The sequence below is a fragment of the Hyla sarda genome, chromosome 3, assembly GCF_029499605.1.
Source record: "Hyla sarda isolate aHylSar1 chromosome 3, aHylSar1.hap1, whole genome shotgun sequence".
NCBI classification, from domain to species: domain Eukaryota; kingdom Metazoa; phylum Chordata; class Amphibia; order Anura; family Hylidae; genus Hyla; species Hyla sarda.
The window spans coordinates 269,797,712-269,819,291 of record NC_079191.1 but is presented as its reverse complement, the minus strand read 5'-3'; the positions used below and the strand labels follow the sequence as shown (position 1 = coordinate 269,819,291).

The 21,580-nt window shown below is 41.8% G+C and overlaps 1 protein-coding gene across 6 annotated transcripts in view; it reads left to right on the top strand.

Moving 5' to 3' along the window:
- The window catches only part of MAP3K5 (mitogen-activated protein kinase kinase kinase 5), a 329,350-nt gene extending 322,554 nt beyond the window's left edge, over nucleotides 1-6,796 (top strand). For all 6 annotated transcript variants that reach the window (XM_056566626.1, XM_056566625.1, XM_056566627.1 and 3 more), the window contains 3 exons: nucleotides 1,837-1,949; nucleotides 4,548-4,624; nucleotides 6,113-6,796. In XM_056566626.1, coding sequence (XP_056422601.1) covers nucleotides 1,837-1,949; nucleotides 4,548-4,624; nucleotides 6,113-6,176 — 254 coding nt within the window. In that variant the 3' untranslated portion in view covers nucleotides 6,177-6,796. The remainder of the gene's footprint in view (nucleotides 1-1,836; nucleotides 1,950-4,547; nucleotides 4,625-6,112) is intronic.
- Nucleotides 6,797-21,580: the final 14,784 nt, after the last annotated feature.

Sequence of the window (21,580 nt, the reverse complement as noted above, 5' to 3'; positions counted from 1 at the left end):
TCTCCTCTCCGTTTACAACTGCATGTGCAGAGAGAAGAAAGATCGGAGCTCAGATAGTAAAATGAGGGCATGCAGTAAGGCAGAGTCATGAGTATGCTCTGCTGTGCTATGAGCACAGTGCTGGCTCCTGCTTGTCTGATTGACAGGCAGGGAGCAGTGCTGAGCTTGTCTGTGTCCCGGCTGCAGTCTGAGATTTAGGACACCAGCAGGAGTCTGAAATCTAGGGCTTGCGGCCAGGACTGGTAGGGAGACCCCTAGTGGTCATTTTTTCAAAGTGAAAAATTAAATAGAAATAAGCATATTTTTTAATAACATGCAAATGGAAAGTTATTCTGCATACATTAATCTATTATATATCAAAAGTTTTTTTTAGGAAAGGTACCCTTTAAAAAAATGTATTTTAAAAAGGTAATAGAAATAATAACTATCATAGACCCTCTTCCAATAAAAATACAATTAAAAATGTTTGTATAGCCACATGCAAAAATGTCAGCTATTAAAATACACGGTTAAAGGGGAACTCTGGTGAAAAACTATATTTTCATATCAACTGGCTCCAGAAAGTTAAACAGATTTGCAAATTAAGACAGAAATCTTGTAATGGAGACAGAGAATGCACCTGTCTACTGCTATATTAGTGAGCTATCTATTATGCAGATCCTAAGGGGTGGATGCAGGATATTTGTTAAGCCTGGGCTGCATGAGCAATTGGTGGTGGTCAATGTTTCAAAAGACAAGTCTAGTCATACATCACAAGTGAAGAAGATCAAACGGAACGACTCACCGAATCTTTGCTGTTAGCGTAGAACCTTTATTCAGTACAAAGCGTACAAACGGAGCAGCATGTGTTGGGAGATGGCAAGGACAGGCTGGATAGAGAGGAGCTTACAATACAAAAAACATAAAAAAATAAATAAAAATACAAATATTTGGTATCGCCAAATCGTATACCTGAACTATAAAATCATTTTATTATTTATCCTGCAAGTTGTACACTGAAAATTGCTGATTTTAGTGTTTAGTTAATATGCCTCCCAAAGAGCGGAAAAGAAAACAATCAAAAAATCATACATATTCCAGAATGTTACAAAAAAAAAAATGTTTTCAAGGCTTGCCTTGTTGTAGTCTCTATGAGCAACTGTAATTTAGGAAAAAGCAATACAAAATCCAAGGTTCACGTTTCCTGAACAAAGTTGCTATTGGGATGAGGTCTCCCTATAAGCTGATTATTACTGTGTTTTTCCCCAGTTGTTATCACCCCATTAGCAGATTATTGCTCTGTCTTTAACTAGTTCAGAACACTCTAGACTGTAGTGCAGAGAGCTGTGTCTTAGGACTGTTGACTAGATTAAGCTTTTGGTTAAAATCATATATGTTATGTTTGCAACTAGAAATTAGCGAACTTACAGTAAATTCGATTCGTCACGAACTTCTCGGCTCGGCAGTTGATGACTTATCCTGCGTAAATTAGTTCAGCCTTCAGGTGCTCCCGTGGGCTGGAAAAGGTGGATACATTCCTAGGAAAGACTCTCCTAGGACTGTATCCACCTTTTCCAGCCCACGGGAGCACCTGAAAGCTGAACTAATTTATGCAGGAAAAGTCATCAACTGCCGAGCCGAGAAGTTCGTGACGAATCGAATTTACTGTAAGTTCGCTCATCTCTATTTGCCACCAATTCATTTTGGAGGCTTTACTATTAAAATGTATTAACTTTAACAGTTTTACAAAATACATGTAAAAATATTTTTTAATGCTGGATGTGTGACATTTTAACTATTGAGGTCAAAATCAATAAAATGAAACACAAGTCTCTAATAAGCTATTTTCTGCCACAGATATCCCTGGTATTTCAGTGTCACACATAAGAACTCCCAATACATGCAGTGAAGACCTAGAACTCATCTATTGGCTGCGACAACACCAAGTTGATGAGGATACAATAAACAAGGTACCATATGTAACACTTGCTTGGTCCACAGTTTAAACTTAGGTTGACAGTATGTATTATGTGTTTGTTCACATCTACAAGTTTTCCTAGGAGCATTTATGGGAGAGAAAATCATAACACATAATAATAATAAAAAGGCATAGCGAATCCCTAAAATGACTACACTTAACCCCTTAAGGACCAAGCCATTTTGACGACCTATAACTTTTTCATTTTTCCGTGTAAGCGGTGGTATTTCATTTCTTTGCGCCATGATCAATACTTTTTATTGATACCAGATTTGTGGTTATAAAACTTTTATAAATTTTTTTTTTTTTTTAACTCACAGGAGGATGAGGGCACTTAAGATTAGTTCCCCGATGAAGGACAGCGCAGCGCTGGGCTGATAAACCGGCAGGGGGGGGGGGTTAGAGAAGCAGAACAGCACCCGCAGGTCACATGATGGGGGGTGGGGAGAAATGCAGTTAAATACCGTGGAACCATCATAACTTACAAAAATACCATGATATACATTTTTGGTCCTACCGCCCAGCTCTACCTCCAATCCATCTGGTTATCTCTCTAATAAAAATTATTACAAATCTAAAAAAAAAATACCAAATATGTATGTTTGTTTTTTATCACTAAGTGCAGAACTTTGTTAGTTTTTTCTTTTCAATCTTCCCACACTTATTATTTTTGTTTTGCCATATATTTTTAATAGTAAAATGAATGGTTTCATCAGAAAGAAAAATTAAGGCAAAAAACATCTGTGGATGGAAAATTTAAAAGTTCTAATTCCTAAAAGGCGAGGAGAAATGAATGAGTACTTTCTCCCTAGTACGGAAATACCCCATATGTGGCCCTAAACTGTTGCCTTGAAATACAATAGGGCTTCAAAGTGAGAGAGCACCATGCGCATTTGAGGCCTAAATTAGGGATTTGCATAGGGACGGACCCGGATGCAAGCATGGTGCATGCCTCCTCCACCAAAATACCCTATGGCAGTGTTCCCCAAACAGGATGACTCCAGCTTTTGCAAAACTCCCAGCATGGCTGGACAGTCAATGGCTGTCCGGCAATACTGGGAGTTGTTGTTTTTCAACAGCTGGAGGCTCCGTTTTGCTAACAGTGCTGTACGAGACGTTTAAAATTTTTATTGGGGGGGGGTGCGTGTATATGTAGTGTTTTACTCTTTATTTTGTAAGAGGTAGTGTAGTGTAGTGTTTTTGGGCCCCTGTGTCATTTCAATTCCCCCCCCACCCCCACCCCCCCGATGATCCTGTGCCATTTTAATTGACACTCCCAACCCTCATCTGCCATTGTAATTGTCCCCTTATCCACCTGGGCAATTTTTCATTGATTTAAACTAGGTATCGGCCGATAATCACGATTTTGGACATTATCGGTATCGGCAGATACCTTGCCGATATGCCGATAATGCCCCGGCCAGAGACTACCGTCGCTGCCCCATTGCCTTCCCCCCATCCTCTACCCATATACCACCGCCGCTGCACCATTGCCTCCCCCCATCCTCTAGCCACATGCCGCCACCCCATCGCCTCCCCCCCCCCCCCCCCCCCCCCCCCATCCCCGGTGTTATAATTACCTGTTCCCGGCGTCCGCGATCCTTCTGGCTCCTGCGCTGTTTCTGTGCACTGCGCAATGACGAGTGGCGTCCCCAACGCGACATCACCATCAGTACGAACAGTGACAGCACAGGACGCAGACTGAGCCCGAAGGATCGCGGACCTCAGGAACAGGTAATTGAGGCGATGGGGTGGCGGCGGTATGTGGGCAGAGGATGGGGGGGGTGAAGCTGCGGAAGGTGGGCAGAGGATCGAGGGGAGGCGATTGGGCAACTGTGGTGTTTAGACTCAGGACCCCAGGACAGGCAGGGGGAGAGAAGCTGGCGGCGGTGGCGGTCTCTGGCCCGGCAAAAGCCACTGCAGTTCATTGATTTAAAACGCCCGCTTTAAATCATTGATCTGCAACGGCTTCTGCCCCGCCGGGGGGGGGGGGGTTGTAGTTGAAATAGCCGATAACTTATACCGATATTCCGGTATAAGTTATCGGCCGGAAAGGTGACAGATTATCGGTATCGGCCCTAAAAAATCGATATCGGTCCCTAATTAAAACCTTACCACAAGAACATCCTTGACCTCCCACTCCCTCCCTGCCTTCATAACCACCCTTCATTTCCTAACAAGCGCCACAGAAAGCTCCCTGTACCTCCTTAGGTCAGCCTGCAGGCAGCTTCTCTCACAACTAACGATCTGTTGGCGCAGGCGGGCTTTCTGGGGAGCCTCCAGCACCGCATCTTCAGACATCCGGCATGGAGTGAACTTGGCTGGGGTGCCGCAGAGGAGATGGCGGGGGGTCCCAGCGGCGGGCCCCCCGCAATCTGACATCTTATCCTCTATCGTTTGCATAGGGGATAAGATGTCCAGGGGCGCAGTACCCCTTTAAGGATTACCGTAATTGGGGTTTGGTAAGTTTTTAAATTCATGGCATACCCTTTAGGCCATTAGGGTTATATCTGGAAACCTCCTTTAATCTGTTAATGAAAATATTATTCACATCCTTTCACTTTCACTGTTAATGCATTTTCTCTTTAAGTTTCTGGCAGAAGACTATACACTGGAGGATATACTCTGGCATGTTAGCAGAGATGATTTAAAATCCATGAATCTAAGGTAAATTGCACTCATAATTGCATCTGCTAGTACTGTATCATCTTGAAGCCTAGTATATTAGGTAGAGCTCTTCTGATGTCTGGTAAAACTGCTTCTACACATAAGTCAAGGAGAATATCCATAATGACATGGTTAAAGGGGTTATCCTGTTTAAAGGCAACCTCTCTGCAACTTTTTTCAAAGTGAAGCTGCTGGCAGTATGTGATGTAAGTGATTTAATACCCATTCTGTACATGTATGTGATATGTTTGTCTGGGTTACAAATTTTTAAAAATGAAACTTTGTTGTTTGCTGTTCTCTATGTAAATGAAGTACCCGGAGTCACTGCAGTCAAGGGGTCATTTGTCTGTATTCATTAGTTCTCCTTCCTACCTCCTTCTCCAATTTCTTTCCCCCTGCTGAATGTACGCCTCAATCCTCTTTCCTCACACCTCTTGCCTCATAGCCCTCCTTGCCTAATTTCAGATGTGTTTGTGCTGATGTCACTACAAGGAGGGCTGGCAGTCATGAGGCAGAAGGCGTGCCTGGCGCAGGGGAATGGATCAATGCATCTCTGAGTCACTCCTTGACTCAAAGTTGCTGTGTAATGGCCCAGTCACCCCAGGTACTTCATTTACATATAGACCAAGTAGCAAACAACGTTAAAAGGCGATATATATCAAGCCCAAAAAATCCCCTATCCGCAGGACCCCCCGCAATCTCCTGTACGGGGGCCCCGGCTCTCTCTGGGAATGGGGCATGTCGACCCCCGTACAAAGCAGCAGCCGACATGCCCCTTTCATATATCTCTATGGGAAAGCCATTCTGTGATTATCGGCTCTCCCAAAGAGATATATGGAGGGGGCGTTTCGGACGCCACTTTTGTATGGGGGTCGACACGCTCTGTTCCCAGAGAAAGAGGGGCCTCGTACAGGAGATCATGGGGAATCTCAGCGGTCTGACCCACCTCAATCTAAAACTTATCCCCTATCCTGCAGATAGTGTATATGTCTTTGGGCTTGATACCTCTTCTTTAATATGTAAAAATATACTACTGAGACACACACATTATGCACATGTATAGAATGGATATTGAATGACCTGCATCACAATACCAGAAGCTTAACTTTGAAAAAGCTGCTGACAGATTCCCTTCAAAAACTACTTTGTGACTGTATTATCCTGCAGCTGACCTTCACTTGCTGAAGGTCCTGCAATCTTATTAGATCATTTCCAGCATAAAAAAATATTTTTTTACAATACAGCGGTCATTGAATATACAATATCTATTTGTTTTAGGTTGGCCATTGTAACTTGTAAATATTGTAACTTTATACCATAACTGTGATTCTGAGGTCCCCAGAATGACAAAAAGATGGCTTTATAAGCCCCAAATAATTTTAGGAATATACAGTAACTAGTCTTCAGTGTGTCACTGGAACTTTTCTTTATAAATATATATATATTTAATTTCTAACAGCTCTATAATGGTTGTCTATGTGTTCACAGGGGAGGGATGTTATGTGCAATCTGGAAGGCTATTTTGGACGTCAGAGCAAAGCAGTGTTCTTGACACACTGTCTCCCTGAAGCCTGAATTCCTGGTAGAGTGATGCTGCTGCACTTTATCAAACTGTTTCTTGAGCAATGTGAAATCATTGTATAATCCCAAGTAGTCTGTCTTGCTGCTTACTGAAAAGTGGATCTGTGAATGGGACACAGAATAATGTAGTCTAAATATTTCAAGCTGTACATACAGTTCTTCCATTTTACTGTAAAGTGTGACTGCAAGTTGCTTTACTGATGAGTGACAAAGGGAATTACATGATTTGTCTGTTCTTTAAAATGTGAGTTCATATGTAAATTTACCAGCCTTTTAATTTTTCTTTAATAAAAAAAAAAAAAAAATCCTACACTTTGGATTGTAGGACACTGGGAATATTCTAATATATCATAGTTACATTTACCTTTTTTTTTTTTTTTTTTTTTATTACTCCACACACTGTTTTAATTGATGGTTTAGGCAAAAGAGTGATGCCGTTTCTTTTATTTTTTATTTTTTTAAATGTGCATTTGTTTTTCACCTCAACAATATCAAACTGTACCAGTTCAACATTCCCTATGTACAAAGAAACAATGTTGGCTTGTTCTAAAGCTATTGTGATATGTCTCACTAATAAACATCTGATAAACACTGTTTCTCTCCTTATTTCTCTTTCCATATCGTTTGATATTTTGAATATGGATATAACAAAATAAGGCATTTGAAAAATAACGGCTGCAAAACTCTGCTTTGATACAATGGGGGAGACTTATCAAAACCTGTGCAAAGGAAAAGTTGTCCAGTTGCCCATAGCAACCAATCAGATCGCTTCTTTCATTTTGCGGAGGCCTTGTTAAAAATGAAAGAATTAATCTGATTGGTTGCTATGGGCAACTCAGCAACTTTACCTCTGCACAGGTTTTGATAAATCTCCCCCAATGTGCATAAAGCTTCAGGAAAGTAAAGACTAATAAGTTCTGGATAGCGCAAACATGTCCATAATATTGTGAGTATTGTTTGTGTATAAAAGTGAGGGTACATGATACTTACTAACCTATATAGTGAAGAAGGTACAGATGTAGAATATTTTGATCCCAGTAGTTAGCCTTTTTAGAGATATCACTGTGGAAATAACAGAGGGCAATAGAAAGGTCACGTCACTAGTAGGTCTTTTAGCATGCCCTAATAGGTCCTTGTGCATATTTCTAGGCAAACACATTTTGCTGGCAAGCAGATGTATACCAGCATATTGTAAGGCTAGCTTCACACTGCATATGTGCTTATGTTTAACATATACATTTGCGATACAGCAAAATCTGTTTCTCTATCAGCTCCATTGGGGGACACAGACCATGGGTATATGCTGCTGTCTCTAGGAGGCTTGACACTATGGTAACAGAAAAGTCTGCTCCTCCCAGCAGGATATACCCGCCTCCAGTTCACTGAGCTAATCAGTTTTAGCTTAGTGTCTAAGGAGGTGGACATGGTCTGAAGTTCTCTCCAGACCAGGTCTTATGTTTTATTATTTTCCTAGATTTAGGGATGTGTTAGATTTTTTTATTCCCTTTTATTTTCTGTTTTCATGTGGTGACTCAGGAACTGAGGTTCACTGTTTCCCCTTTTGCGATTGAGGGGGCAGGCATCTGGGATGTACTGTTAACCCCCTCTCGCCAACGGTCAGCACTTGGGGTTGTACCTCATTGGTCCGGGTCCCCCTACTTCGCTGTTCGCCTCGCTATGAGCTTGGCTTGCCGCAGGTGACAATGCTGACTGAAGACTACATTCTGAATGTGGTGCGGGCGGTTAGGACCTATTTCTCTGTTACCTCTTCCTTTCGTCAGTGCGATTCCTTTTTCACCCTTACGGAAGGTCGTCGTAAGGGACAGCCTGCTTCCAAGGCCACCATTTCTAGGTGGATCCGATCTGCTATTTCGGAAGCTTACCGCTGCAAAGGAAGACTCCACCTTTCAGGGTTTTGGCTCATTCCACCCGTTCTGTTGGAGTATTGTGGGCCCTCCGCAACAAGGCCTCAGCCTGGCAGATCTGTAAAACGGCTACCTGGTCGTCTTTGCACACTTTCTCGAGGTTCTACCAGGTTCATACCTTCGCATCGGCTGATGCTAGTCTGGGCCGTAAAGTGCTGCAAGCGGCAGTGGTACAGCCGTCTGCCTGACTGTTCTCTGCCCACCCAAGGGACGGCTTTAGTACGTCCCATGGTCTGTGTCCTCCAATGGTGCCAATAGAGAAAAGGAGATTTTTTTTGTGCTTACCGTAAAATCTCTTTCTCGAAGGATCCATTGGGGGACACAGCTCCCACCCTTTTCGGTTATCTGTCCGAGGGAGTATTCAGTTATTTTTTCTTCTGGTTCTCGGACAGTGCTGGGTCTTTCTTTTGACCTGTTGGTCTCCTCCTATTCCTCTGGGACTAAAACTGATTAGCTCAGTGACCTGGAGGCGGGTATATCCTGCTGGGAGGAGCCAACTTTTCTGTTACCATAGTGTCAAGCCTCCTAGAGACAGCAGCATATACCCCATGGTCTGTGTCCCCCAATGGATCCTAAAAGAAAGAGATTTTACGTTAAGCACAAAAAAATCTCCTTTTTCTATTGAGCTACATTATAAAGTTTCAAAGAATGCAATATATGTGTTTTTTTTTTTGTTTTTTTTTTTGCTTTGTTTTTTTTGCCGTACACAATAACATTAAACTGCTATGCTGTGGAGCAAAAAAACAAATAAACCAGAAAACAATAAATTTGTCTTCATAACACTATAGAAGTCAGTATTTACATATACGCTTCTATCAAAATGATAAAAATGTGTATATTAAGCATAAAATACAGTGTGAAAGTAGCCTTACAAAAAACTAAATGTTTAAAAATGTCTAAATTTAAAAAAAGAAGCTACAAAGTGTAAAAATAAATTATTTTAACCTCATAACAAAAATGGATGGATGGATGTATATGTCCTAATCCCTGTACGTGTAGCGAAAGCATGGTTTGCGTTCTCTTCGTGCATGGTGGGTTTATTATCAGGAGCAGGGGACCCACTGCTAATGGCGGACATCAGCGATTACGCTGAATCCTTACTATTAACCCCTTAGATGCCCTGATCAATACTAATCACGGCATTTGAAGCATAACAAGGGCTTAGTAAGATGAGCGGAGATGCTGGCCGGAGGTCCCCTCAGCTGTCTCCTGCTGCAGTCTTCTTCTGTGGTCTACCTTTAAGCAAATAGTTAAAAAAAAAAAAAAGTTTCAACTCCTAGAGGACATGCAGCATACATGTACGTCTCGTGCTGTGGGACTAAGTGCACAGCAACGTACATGTATGCTGTGCAGTTCTGCGATCACTGCTTGCCTGATCACCTGACACAGTGATTGGAACCAGCCAGCACCTCATGGATAATAGCAGACATCAGTGATCCCGCTGATTTCCACCATTATCCCTTCAGATGCCATAATCATTACTGATTACTGCATCAGAAGTATTGCTGTGGCGTTCAGACACCTCTGACCACCCACAGTGCAAAAGCAGACCAGAGAATTAGACCACAGATAACACTGACTGATCAGTGGTATGCATATTCATAGCACTGTTCAGTATTTGTAATCCAAAGATTGTGTTTGTGTGCAGGCCACCATGTCACTAATACACAAACATGGTACCGATAAAGGCTACAGATCATGGCGCAAAAAATTGAAAAATGAAAGTTATAGGGGTCAAAATAGTGATTTTAAACATACTAATTTTGTTTAAAACATTTTTTTTTTCTTTTAAAAGCAGTACAATAATAGAAAAGCATGTAACCATGGGTATCATTTTAATCATATTGACCCACAGAGTAAAGAAAACATGTCAGTTTTACCATAGTGTCTACACAAAAAGTAAACCCTCCAAAATTTGCTAAATTGTTTTTTTTTTTTTTTTTTTTTTAAATCAATTTCCCCACACAAATAATATTTTTTGGGTTGTGCCATACATTTTATGGTAAAATGAAAAGTGTCCTTACAAAGTGCAACTGGTCGCGCAAAAAGAAAGCCCTCATATGGGTCTGTGGATGGAAAAATAAAAAAGTTATGCCTCTAAGGAGTAAAAACAAAAATGCAAAAATGTAATTGTCTGTGTCCTAAAGGCCAAAATGGGCTGTGTACTTAAGGGGTTAAAAAAAAGTATACGACCCTCCCCAATAAAAATTTAAATAGCCCCCTTTTCACATTTTACACAAAGTGTAAATTTATAAATAACACCTTAAGGACACAGGACGTAAATGTACATCCTGTGTCTGCTTTTGCCATATAAAGCACGCTCAGCAGCTGGGCGCTTCATACCGGTGGGTCCCAGATGCTATCAGCAGCCAGGACCCAAGGCTAATGCCAGACATCAAAGATCCGTCCATTGCCTGACATTAAAGGGAATGTCACCATTTTTTTTTATTTTTTTTATAAATATAATTTTTCTATCAAGATAACACATTTCATTTATATATTTAGTTTTAGGACAATGTAGTTTTGTTATTATTAATAAAGGGTGTACTGGGGGCTGTCATATTGTAGCCTCTTTGTGGTGTGTCACTTTACAACACTTACACAGTTGCTTTATGGCAGGCAGAAGGACATGAGAGGGTCTCATAGAAAAGCATTGACTGCTTACTGCACACATGCAAAGGACAGGCTGGTGAAATGAATGGGGGAGCCAGAGCCATTTTCTTGAAGTCCCTGAGGAACAGTGACCTATCAATGGAGCAGAGAGCATAAGAGAGGTGGATGGGGGAGGGGCACCACACAGTCACACACAGTACACAGTCCTGCCCTGGTCTCCTGACAGCTCACTCTGCACACATGGGACAGGAGAGATTATACAAGGTTTAGAGCTGCAGTGCTCAGTACATAGTCTGCATGTGTCTCTGTGCGGAGCATGCGTGCGTCACTGACTATGTCTGTCCCTTACTATATCATTGCAGACTAACTGCAGGGGGAGATGTTTACACTAGACTGTGAACCATGAAATAGATGTGTTTAACCCCTTAACGACCATAGATGTGTATACACGTCCAAGCAGGATGAACGTTCCCGCACCAGGACGTGTATACTCGTCCATGGTTCTCGCGGGTGCTGCCCAGTGCACCCACGAGATCGCGGCAGGGACTCGGCGGCAATGCCAGGACTGAAGTAAACTTCAGTCCCGGCATTTTAACCCTTACAGCCGCGGTCAGAAGTGACTAAGTGTTATAACAGAGGGAGGGAGCTCCCTCTGTCTTCCCTGCAGCACCCCGCAGCGCGATCGCGGGATGCTGTGTGTAATCCCCAGCGGGCGGGGACCTGCCGCACTGCCGGGACCGAAGAAAACTTTGGTCCCGGCAGTTTAACCCTTACACCCGCGGTCGGAAGCGACCGCGAGCTGTAAGGAGTTTTGACAGAGGGAGGGGGCGCCCTTGTGACTGCTGGGGGGGGCATCTGCAGTGTGAAATATGCTGCGTATGCGCTCTATGTGACCCTACACTGCGTCCCATTCATACTGCGTTTCTGCCGTGTTAGAGGTATCCGTCAGCATCATGTCAAAAAGTTATGCTGACGTATACTGTAGCAGCTCCATTTATTTCTGAATGAGACAGCTACATTATACATTATACATTGGCATCTCTTTTTTGACATGACAACGGACACCTGTACTGCAGAAATGCAGTATGAATGGGGACTATTAATATAATGATGCCCTGAAAGCCAAATGGTGCTCCTCTCCTTTTAGGTCCCACCGTTTTGCCATGCAACCAAAAATGGTCTAAGCGGAGGTATTACCGAACACGGGGCGAACAGCGTAATAACATATGGGATGCATTTTCTACTTTTCAGATGCAATGTACAAAAAATATGTCCCACAAATGATGCATTTGTGAATAAAAAAGAAAATATAAATTTTTTCACTGACTTTGTAACCATTCCAGCCACACAAAAAGGACTAAAAGTACTCACTTTTGGTCTAGAGGAATACTTTTGGGGGTATACTTCCCAAAATGGGGTCACTTGTGGGGGTTTTATATGGTTCTGGCAGCTAAAACCCTTTGCAGGCATGAAGTGCGGCCTACAATCCATTCGACCTAAAATGATGCCCTGAAAGCTAAATGGCGCTCCTCTGCTTCTGGGTCCTACCACGCCGCCAAGGAACCAAATATGGCTTAAGCGGGGGTATTTCCAAACACGGGCCGAGCAGCTTAATAAAATATAGGGTGCATTTCTTGCAATATCAGAAGTGATGTACAAAAAATATGCCCCACAAATGATGCATTTGTGAAAAAATGCAAATTTCGAATTTTTAACACTGACTTTGTAATAATTCATGCCAAAAAACTATGGTGTTAAAATACTTACTGTACCCCCTAGCGAATACCTTGAGGGGTCTAGTTTTTAAAATGGGGTCATTTTCTATGTTCTACCATCTTCAAATTTCTGCAAACCTTGCATAGCACATAAAAAAAAATTTACTTTTCAAATTTTCAAGTTAAATTGTTAGGCTTCTAATTAATTTCAAATGTTAATTAAAAACTAAAAAAATGCTGTAAAAATAAAGTAGACATCTGAAAGTATAAGTTTCATAAGCTATTTGGTCAGTATGTATAAATATATCCAACCTATTAGTGTTAAAATAGCAAAAAATCTTAATTTATTTTTTTTTTTTTCTTTCAAGATTTTTTGCATTGTAAAAAAAGAAAAAAACTACAAATGATATCGGCTTACTTTTACTATGTACATGAAAGACAACTTAACAATGTCAGAATTATCGTGATTGGCAAAACGTTACCAGAGTTATTCTCTAATAAAGACAGACATCCCCGATTTGAAAAAACAGGCCTGGTCTTTCAGGGGTGTACAGGTTTATTTGGGCTGGTCCTTAAGGGGTTAAAATGTCATCCACTGGTATTGTACACTGTTCAAAAAAATAAAGGGAACACTTAAATAACATAATGTAACTCCAAGTCAATGACACTTCTGTGAAATCACACTGACCACTCAGGAAGCAACACTGATTGACAATCAATTTCACATGCTGTTGTGCAAATGGAACAAACAGGTGGAAATTATAGGCAATTAGCAAGACACCTCAATAAAGGAGTGGTTCTGCAGGTGGTGACCACAGACCACTTCTCAGTTCCTATGCTTCCTGGCTGATGTTTTGGTCACTTTTGAATGCTGGCGGTGCTTCCACTCTAGTGGTAGCATGAGATGGAGTCTACAAGTGGCTCAGGTATTGCAGCTCATGCAGGATGGCACATCAATGCAAGCTGTGGCAAGAAGGTTTGCTGTGTCTGTCAGTGTAGTGTCCAGAAGGAAAGGAAAAAGCGCTCCATAGAATAGCATTGTTTGTACCCACGATGTGAATTTAATGTATAAATGTACTGCTCACCCTCGGTGGTTGTGTAGGCACATACACAACAATGCAAAAAGGCGTGTACGGTATGTCTGCTGCCCTCCGGGATAGGTATGGCAATAGGATATTTGGGCTTCAGAGGAACCTCGGCGCTGAACGACCAGACAGGTGTGTAGATTCAAGGTAAGTTTATTGACCAGAATGCAACGCGTCTTGCTGCGCATGCGCAGCTTCCTCAGGCATGACAACAGAGGGTACACAGCTAGTTTAAATAGGTAAGATTTAACCCTTTACATATCATTACTGCACATAAGGAATGCACAATTACAGACACCTGACTGTGTTCCTACCTGCATTGTGAATAGTAACCAAAGGCCCCATAAAACTGGAGCCTCCGTCACACTCCAATGCAAGGTTCACAACATTAAAGTCTAATAATTAATATATATATATATAATATAATATTTCATGTAAAAATTGAAATATAAAAAGCACCATCCTAAAAATACCATCACTGGTGAATGGCAGTGGAGAATCCGTACAACAGAATCCCCACCCGTCATCCAATGTATGGTTTACAAGAAGTTTTATCTAACAGAACATAAAATAAAAAAATTACATCAAAAACATTATTCTAAAAATGTATTATTAGAAAAATTATTACACACAAAAAAATAATGATACTCATATGTGCATGTACATGTATTATTATTTCAAAACAAATGGAATAAAATATATTTTCAACAGTTATCGAATCCGAATCGAGCAGGGGTGCCAGTTAGGTGTTAAATTGCATCAGACCAGAGTGCTGGTCTGATGCAATTTAACACCTACCTGGCGTCCCTGCTGCTGTAACAACCTCCTGAATAAAGTCCGGACAAGAGAAAATCATGAGTGCCCCTGTCTTCATTCTCGTCTTATGGTGTATTTTATCAATGAGCATGTAGTTGCAAGATAGAAGTCGTGTTGGAAAACACGGTGGGTGAGGAAGGATTAAAGCGCTGTCCCGGATCCAAGGTAAGGTAAGAGAAAGACTTTTTATTTCTTTTAAAGTTAAACATGTAACACGTTTCAAGGGTGGGCTGTCCTCTTCATCAGACATGTATATGCAGTCACATATACATGTCTGATGCATATACATGTCTGATTAAGAGGGCAGCTCGCCCTTGAAACGCGTTACATGTTTAATTTTAAAAGAAATAAAAAGTCTTTCTCTTACCTTGGATCCGGGACAGCGCTTTAATCCTTCCTCACCCACTGTGTTTTCCAACACTCCTTCTATCATGTTTTTACTTTTGGAAGACATCAGAGGGCTTCAAAGTTCAGCAGCGGAATTGAAGGGCACGTGTGTTTACAAAGACCCCTGTGGTGCCAGAACAGTGGACCCCCCACTTGTGACCCCATTTTGGAAACTACACTCCTCAGAGAATTTAATAAGGGGTGCAGTGAGCATTTACACCCCACTGGTGTTTGGCAGATCTTTGAAACAGTGGGCTGAGCAAATGAAAAATTACATTTTTCATTTTCACAGACCACTGTTCCAAAAATCTGTGAGACACCTGTGAGGCGTAAATGCTCACTGCACCCCTTAATACATTACATGAGGGGTGTAGTTTCCAAAATGTGGTCACGTGTGTGGAGGGGGGGGTCCATTGTTCTGGCGCTATGGGGGCTTTGTAAACACACGTGGCCTTCAATTCCGGACACATTTTTTCTTCAAAATCCCAATGGCGCTTCTTCTCTCTGAGCATTGTAGTTCGCCTGCAGAGCACTTTACATCCACATATGGGGTATTTTCTTACTCAGAAGAAGTGGGGTTACAAGTTTTGAGGGGCTTTTTTCCTATTTTCCCTTGTGAAAATGAAAAATTTAGGGTAACGCCAGCATTTTTTTTTCTTTCATTTTCCCATCCAACTTTAACGAAAATTCGTCAAACATCTGTGGGGTGTTAAGGCTCACTATACCCCTTGTTACATTCCGTGAGGGGTGTAGTTTCCAAAATGGGGTCACATGTGGGTATTTATTTTTTGTGTTTATGTCAGAACCGCTGTAAATTCAGCCACCCCTGTGCAAATCACCAATTTAGGCCTCAAATGTACATTTGAAGTGCACTCTCACTCTTGAGCCTTGTTGTGCGTACGTAGAGGATTTTACGCCCACATATGGGGTATTTCCGTACAAATTTTGGGGGTCTTTTTTTTTTTTTTCTCTTCTACCGCTTGTGAAAATAAAAAGTATGGGGCAACACCAGCATGTTAGTGTAAATTTTTTTACACTAGCAGGCTGGTGTAGCCCCAACTTTTCATAAGGGGTAAAAGGAGAAAAAGCCCCCCCCCCCCAAAAAAAAAATTTGTAGTGCAATTTCTCCCGAGTACAGAAATACCGCATATGTGTCCCTAAACTGTTTCCTTGAAATACGACAGGGCTCTGAAGTGTGAGAGCGCCCTGCGCATTTGAGGACTGAATTAGGGATTGCATTGGGGGTATTCTACGCCAGTGATTCCCAAACTGGGTGCCTCCAGTTGTTGCTAAACTCCCAGCATGCCTGGACAGTCGATGGCTGTCCGGAAATGCTGGGAGTTGTTGTTTTGCAACAGCTGGAGGCTCCGTTTTGGAAACACTGCCGTACAAGACGTTTTTCATTTTTATTGGGGGGGGGGGAGACAGTGTAAGGGGGTGTTTATGTAGTGTTTTACCCTTGATTATGTTAGTGTAGTGTTTTTAGGGTACATTCACACAGGCAGAGATTTACAGTGAGTTTCCTGCCAGCTCATACTTGAAGCAGGAAACTTAATGTAAACCTGCCCATGTGAATGTACCCTGTACATTCACATGGGGGGGGCAAACCTCTAGCTGTTTCAAAACTACGACTCCCAGCATGTACTCACACTCTGTGCATGCTGGGAGTTGTACTTTTGCAACAGCTGGCGGCACACTGGTTGGAAAACCTTCAGTTAGGTTCTGTTACCTAACTCAGTATTTTCCAACCAGTGTGCCTCCAGCTGTTGCAAAAAGGGAGATGTAGTTATGCAACAGGTGGAGGTACGCAACTACAAGTCCCAGAATGTCGAAACAGCTGTTTAGGCATGCTGGGATTTGCAGTTTTGCAACATCTGGAGGGCTACACTTTATTGACCACTGCACAGTGATCTCCAAACTGTAGCCCTCCAGATGTTGCTAGGCAACCAACCGGCTTCTGTAGGATCCAGGAAGCCGCATCGTCGTCCTCTTCTGCCGCCGATCCCCTGCCTGCTGCCGCTGGGTAAGTGGACTTCTGCACCGGTCCTTCTCTGATTTTCCCATTCTGCCCTGCCTATTGTGGGTGGGCAAAAAATGAGTCCTCATACCGGCCCGTATGCAGAAAAATAAAAAAGTTATAGAGGTTAGAAGATGAGAATTTTTAACATATAAATTTTCCTGCATGTAGTTATGATTTTTTTCCCGAAGTACGACAATATCCCACCTATATAAGTAGTGTATCATTTTAACCGTATGGACCTACAGAATAAAGATAAGGTGTTATTTTTACCGAAAAATTCACTGCGTAGAAACGGAAGCCCCCAAAAGTTACAAAATGACATTTTTTCTTCAATTTTGTCACACAAAGAATTTGTTTTTCCTTTCGCCGTGGATTTTTGAGTAAAATGACTGTCACTGCAAAGTAGAATTGGTGGCACAAAAAAATAAGCCATCATGGAATTTTATGTGCAAAATTGAAAGCGTTATGATTTTGAGAAGGTGATGAGGAAAAAATTAAAATGCAAAAACCCTGCGTCCTTAAGGGGTTAAGGTATGGTCATGGTCCTTAAATACCAGGGAGCAAAGGTGTACCTGTACACCCTTGGTCCTTAACAGGTTAAAAATAACTCAGTTCATAGCCACATAGCCAACATCTAAACCTTGGCAACTAAAGTTAGTACACCTCTTAGTGGAAGTGTCCAAATTGAGTCACATTAGCCATTGTCCCTCCCTTGTGTCATGTGGCTCGTTAGTGTTACAAGGTCTCACATGTGAATGGGGAGCATGTCTTTTCTTTTTTGTGTTATCGCTCTCACACTCTCTAATACTGGTCACTGGAAGTTCAACATAGCCCCTTATGGAAAAGAGCTCTTTGAGGATTTCAAAAGAATGGTTGTTCTACATTTAAGATGGACTAGTCTATAAGAATATTGCTAAGATCCTGAAATGAGCTGCAGCTCAGTCGGCAAGACCATACTGCGTTTTCACGGGACAGGTTCAACTCAGACAGGCCTTTCCATGATTGTGTAAAAAAAAAAAGGGGGGTTCAGCCTGCAAATGCTCAGACCATACGTCACACACTGCATCAAATTTGTCTGCATGGCTGTTGTCCCAGAAGGAAGCCTCTTCTAAAGATGAAGCACAAGAGAGCCTGTAAACTGATATGGATAGGTTGGAGGTTTGGGCGGGAAAATGGCAGATTAGGTTTAACACTGATAAATGTTAGGTTATGCACATAGGGAGGTAAAATCCAGGCTGAGATTATGTACTAAATGGAATAATACTATGGACCACTCATGAAAAAGAACTTAGGAGTTTAAGTGTAGCAACAAGTCAGGCAGCTGCTACCATGACAAATAAAATCATTGTGTGGCACAGAAGTACATGACAAATAATTCTACCGCAGTACAAATCACTAGTCAGACCACACATGGAATACTGTGTACAGTACTGGGCACCAGTGTACAAGAAAGATATAGTGGAGCTGGAGAGGGTTCAAAGATGGGCAACCAGAGTAATACGGGGAATGGGAGGACTACAGTACCCAGAAAGATTATCAGAATTAGGGATATTTATGTTAGAAAAAAAGAAGGCTTAGGGGCGACCTAATAACTATGTATAAATATATCAGGGGGCAGTACAGAGATCTCTCCCATGATCTATTTATACCCAGGACTGTATCTATAACAAGGGGGCATCCTCTACGTTTAGAGGAAAGAATCCTATAAAGACTTCTGGGGATTCTTTGCTGTAAGAGCAGTGAGACTGTGAAACTCTCTGCAAGAGTAGTGGTCACTGTAAATCTGATATATATTTGGGAAGGAATTTTTCTCCCTGGTATAGAGCAATTGCCATCAGCGTTATAAGGCCATTCTTTTTTTTTTTTTTTTGCCTTGCTGTGGATCGACTTGATCTGAAGTTTTTAACGGTACCATTTTTGCATTGATAGGACTTATTGATCGCTTTTTATTCATTTTTAAATGATCTAAAAAGTGACCAAAAATGCACTATTTTGGACTTTGGAATTTTTTTGCACGCACGCCATTGACCGAGCGGTTTAATTAATGATATATTTTTATAATTCGGACATTTCCGCACGCGGTTATACCATATATTTTTATTTACAGTTTTTTTTTTTTTTATGGGAAAAGGGGGGTGATTCAAACTTTTAATAGGGGAGGGGTTAAATGATATTCATTGACTTTTTTTTTTTCACTTTTTTTTTGCAGTGTTATAGGTCCCATAGGGACCTATAACACTGCACACACTCATCTTTATCATTGATCACTGGTTTCTCATAGGAAACCAGTGATCGATGATTCTGCCGCTTGACTGCTCCTGCCTGGATCTCAGGCACTGTGCAGTCATTCGGCGATCGGACAGCGAGGAGGCAGGTAGGGGCCCTTCCGCTGTCCTGTAAGCTGTTGGGGATGCTGCGATTTCGCCGCGGCTATCCCGAACAGCCCACTGAGTTAACCAGCATGGTTTCGCTTTTAGCCGTGCGGCTCAGCTCTGAGCGCGCGGCTAAAGGGTTAATAGCATGCGGTGCCACGATCGGCGCTGCACGCTATTAGCGGCGGGTCCTGGCTTCACTATGACGCCGGGCCCACCAGGATATGATGCGGGGTTCCCGTGTAACCCCGCGTTATATCACGGGAGCAGGACCAAGGACATACCGGTACGTCCTTGGTCCTTAAGGGGTTAAATGGGTACTTTGGCAAAAAAGTTTTTTTCTTAAAATTTGCCCAGGCTGCCTGCTCTCAGAACTCTTATTTCTTCTTCAGTTCTCCACCTCACTCTCCTTTCTAGTGCTGGGGGTCCATATGTCACATTGCCACTTAGCCAATCATTGGCAGTAGCAGTGTTTTGGCTTAGCCAGTGAATGGCATGGTGGCAAGCGGAATGCAGGAGCAGCGAAAATGAAGGTTATAGGCGACGGAAGAATTTCCTCTGTAGTATGCAGCAGCTAATAAGTGCTGGAAGGATTAAGATTTTTGAATAGAAGTAATTTACAAAATCTGTTTAACTTTCTGGCACCAGTTGATAAAAAAAAAAAAAAAAAAAAAAGTTTTCCACCGCAGTACCCCTTTAACCCCTTAACCTCTTAAGGACCCAGGACGTATGAGTACGTCCTGGGTCCCGGTCCTGCGATATAACGCGGGGTCACACGGTGACCCCGCATCATATCGCGGCGGGCCCGGCGTCATAGTGAAGCCCGGACCCGCCTCTAATAGCGATAGATATTAACCCTTTAGCCACGCGCTCAAAGCTGAGCCGTGCGGCTAAAAACTAAAGTAAAATGTGCCAGTTAGCTCAGGGAGCTGTTCGGGATCGCCGCGGTATAATCGCGGCATCCCGAACAGCTATAGCACAGGAGGAGGTCTTCTTACCTTCTCCTGTGCTGTCCGATCGCCGAATGAATGCTTCAAGCCTGAGATCCAGGCTTGAGCATTCAATCGCCGAAAACACTGATTGATCCATTCCTATGGAGATGGATCAATCAGTGTAAAAGATCAGTTAATGCAATGTTATAGCCCCCTATAGGAGCTATAATATTGCATATGAAAAGTGTAAAAAAATCATTAACCCTTTCAATTATCCCTTCCCCTAATAAAAGTTTGAATCACCCGGCATTTCCAAAAATAAAAAAAACATTATGTAAATAATAATAAAAATAAACATATGTGGTGTCACCGCGTGCGTAAATGTCCGACTTATAAAAATATACCGCATTTTAAACTGCTCGTTCAATGGCGTACGCGCAAAAAAATTCAAAAGTCCAAAATAGCGCATTTTTGATCACTTTTTATACCACAAAAAAGTGAATAAAAAGTGATCAAAAAGTCTGATCAGAACAAAAATGGTACCGCTAAAAACTTCAGATGAGGGCGCAAAAAATGAGTCCTCAAAGTGCCCTGAACACAGAAAAATAAAAAAAGTTATAGGGGTCAAAAGATGACCATTTTAAACGTATAAATTTTCCTGCATGTATTCATGATTTTTTTCGGAAGTGATACAAATTCAAACCTATACAAGTAGGGTATCATTTTAACCGTATGGACCTACAGAATAAAGATAAGTTATCATTTTTGACAAAAAATTTACTGCGTAAAAACAGAAGCCCCCAAAACTTACAAAATAGTGTTTTTTCATCAATTTTGGCGCACATTGATTTTTTTTCCCGTTTCACCGTAGATTTTTGGGTAAAATGACTGTCATTACAAAGTAGAATTAGTGACGCAAAAATTAAGCCATTATATATAATTTTAGGTGAAAATTTTTAAGAGTTATGATTTTTTAAAGTTAAGGAGGAAAAATTGAAAATGAAAAAACGGAAAAAGCCCGGGTCCTTAAGGGGTTAAGGATCCAGCCCATTTATATCTTAAAGAGTACCTGTCATCAACAAAAACTTTTAATATGTTGTTCATAATCATTAATGAAGAGATATTGTAATATATCTTCATTAAAAAATATTAATATTTATACCAGTTTTTTCATGTTATACTTTTGGCCACTAGGGGTCCCTCTTCTATGCCTGGTCTGCAAGCAGCATCCTATGCTTTTCATAGTAAGTGTACAGCTTTTAGGACTAATGCTGAAGGGCTCTGGTCCTTCCACCGGAAGTTCAGTATTCTCAGCTCAGGACTCGCTCCCAGCCTGTGAGCTACAAGCCTGCACATGCCTCTCATATAACAGCCAGTCACCTCCCCCTCCCCCCTGCCCCTCACCACACGTTATCTTATACATTGTATTATCTCACTGCACTCCCTGCTCTGTGCCCCCCCCCCCCCCCCCCCCCTGACATTCATCTTAATCTGCCTCTGTAATTGCTCC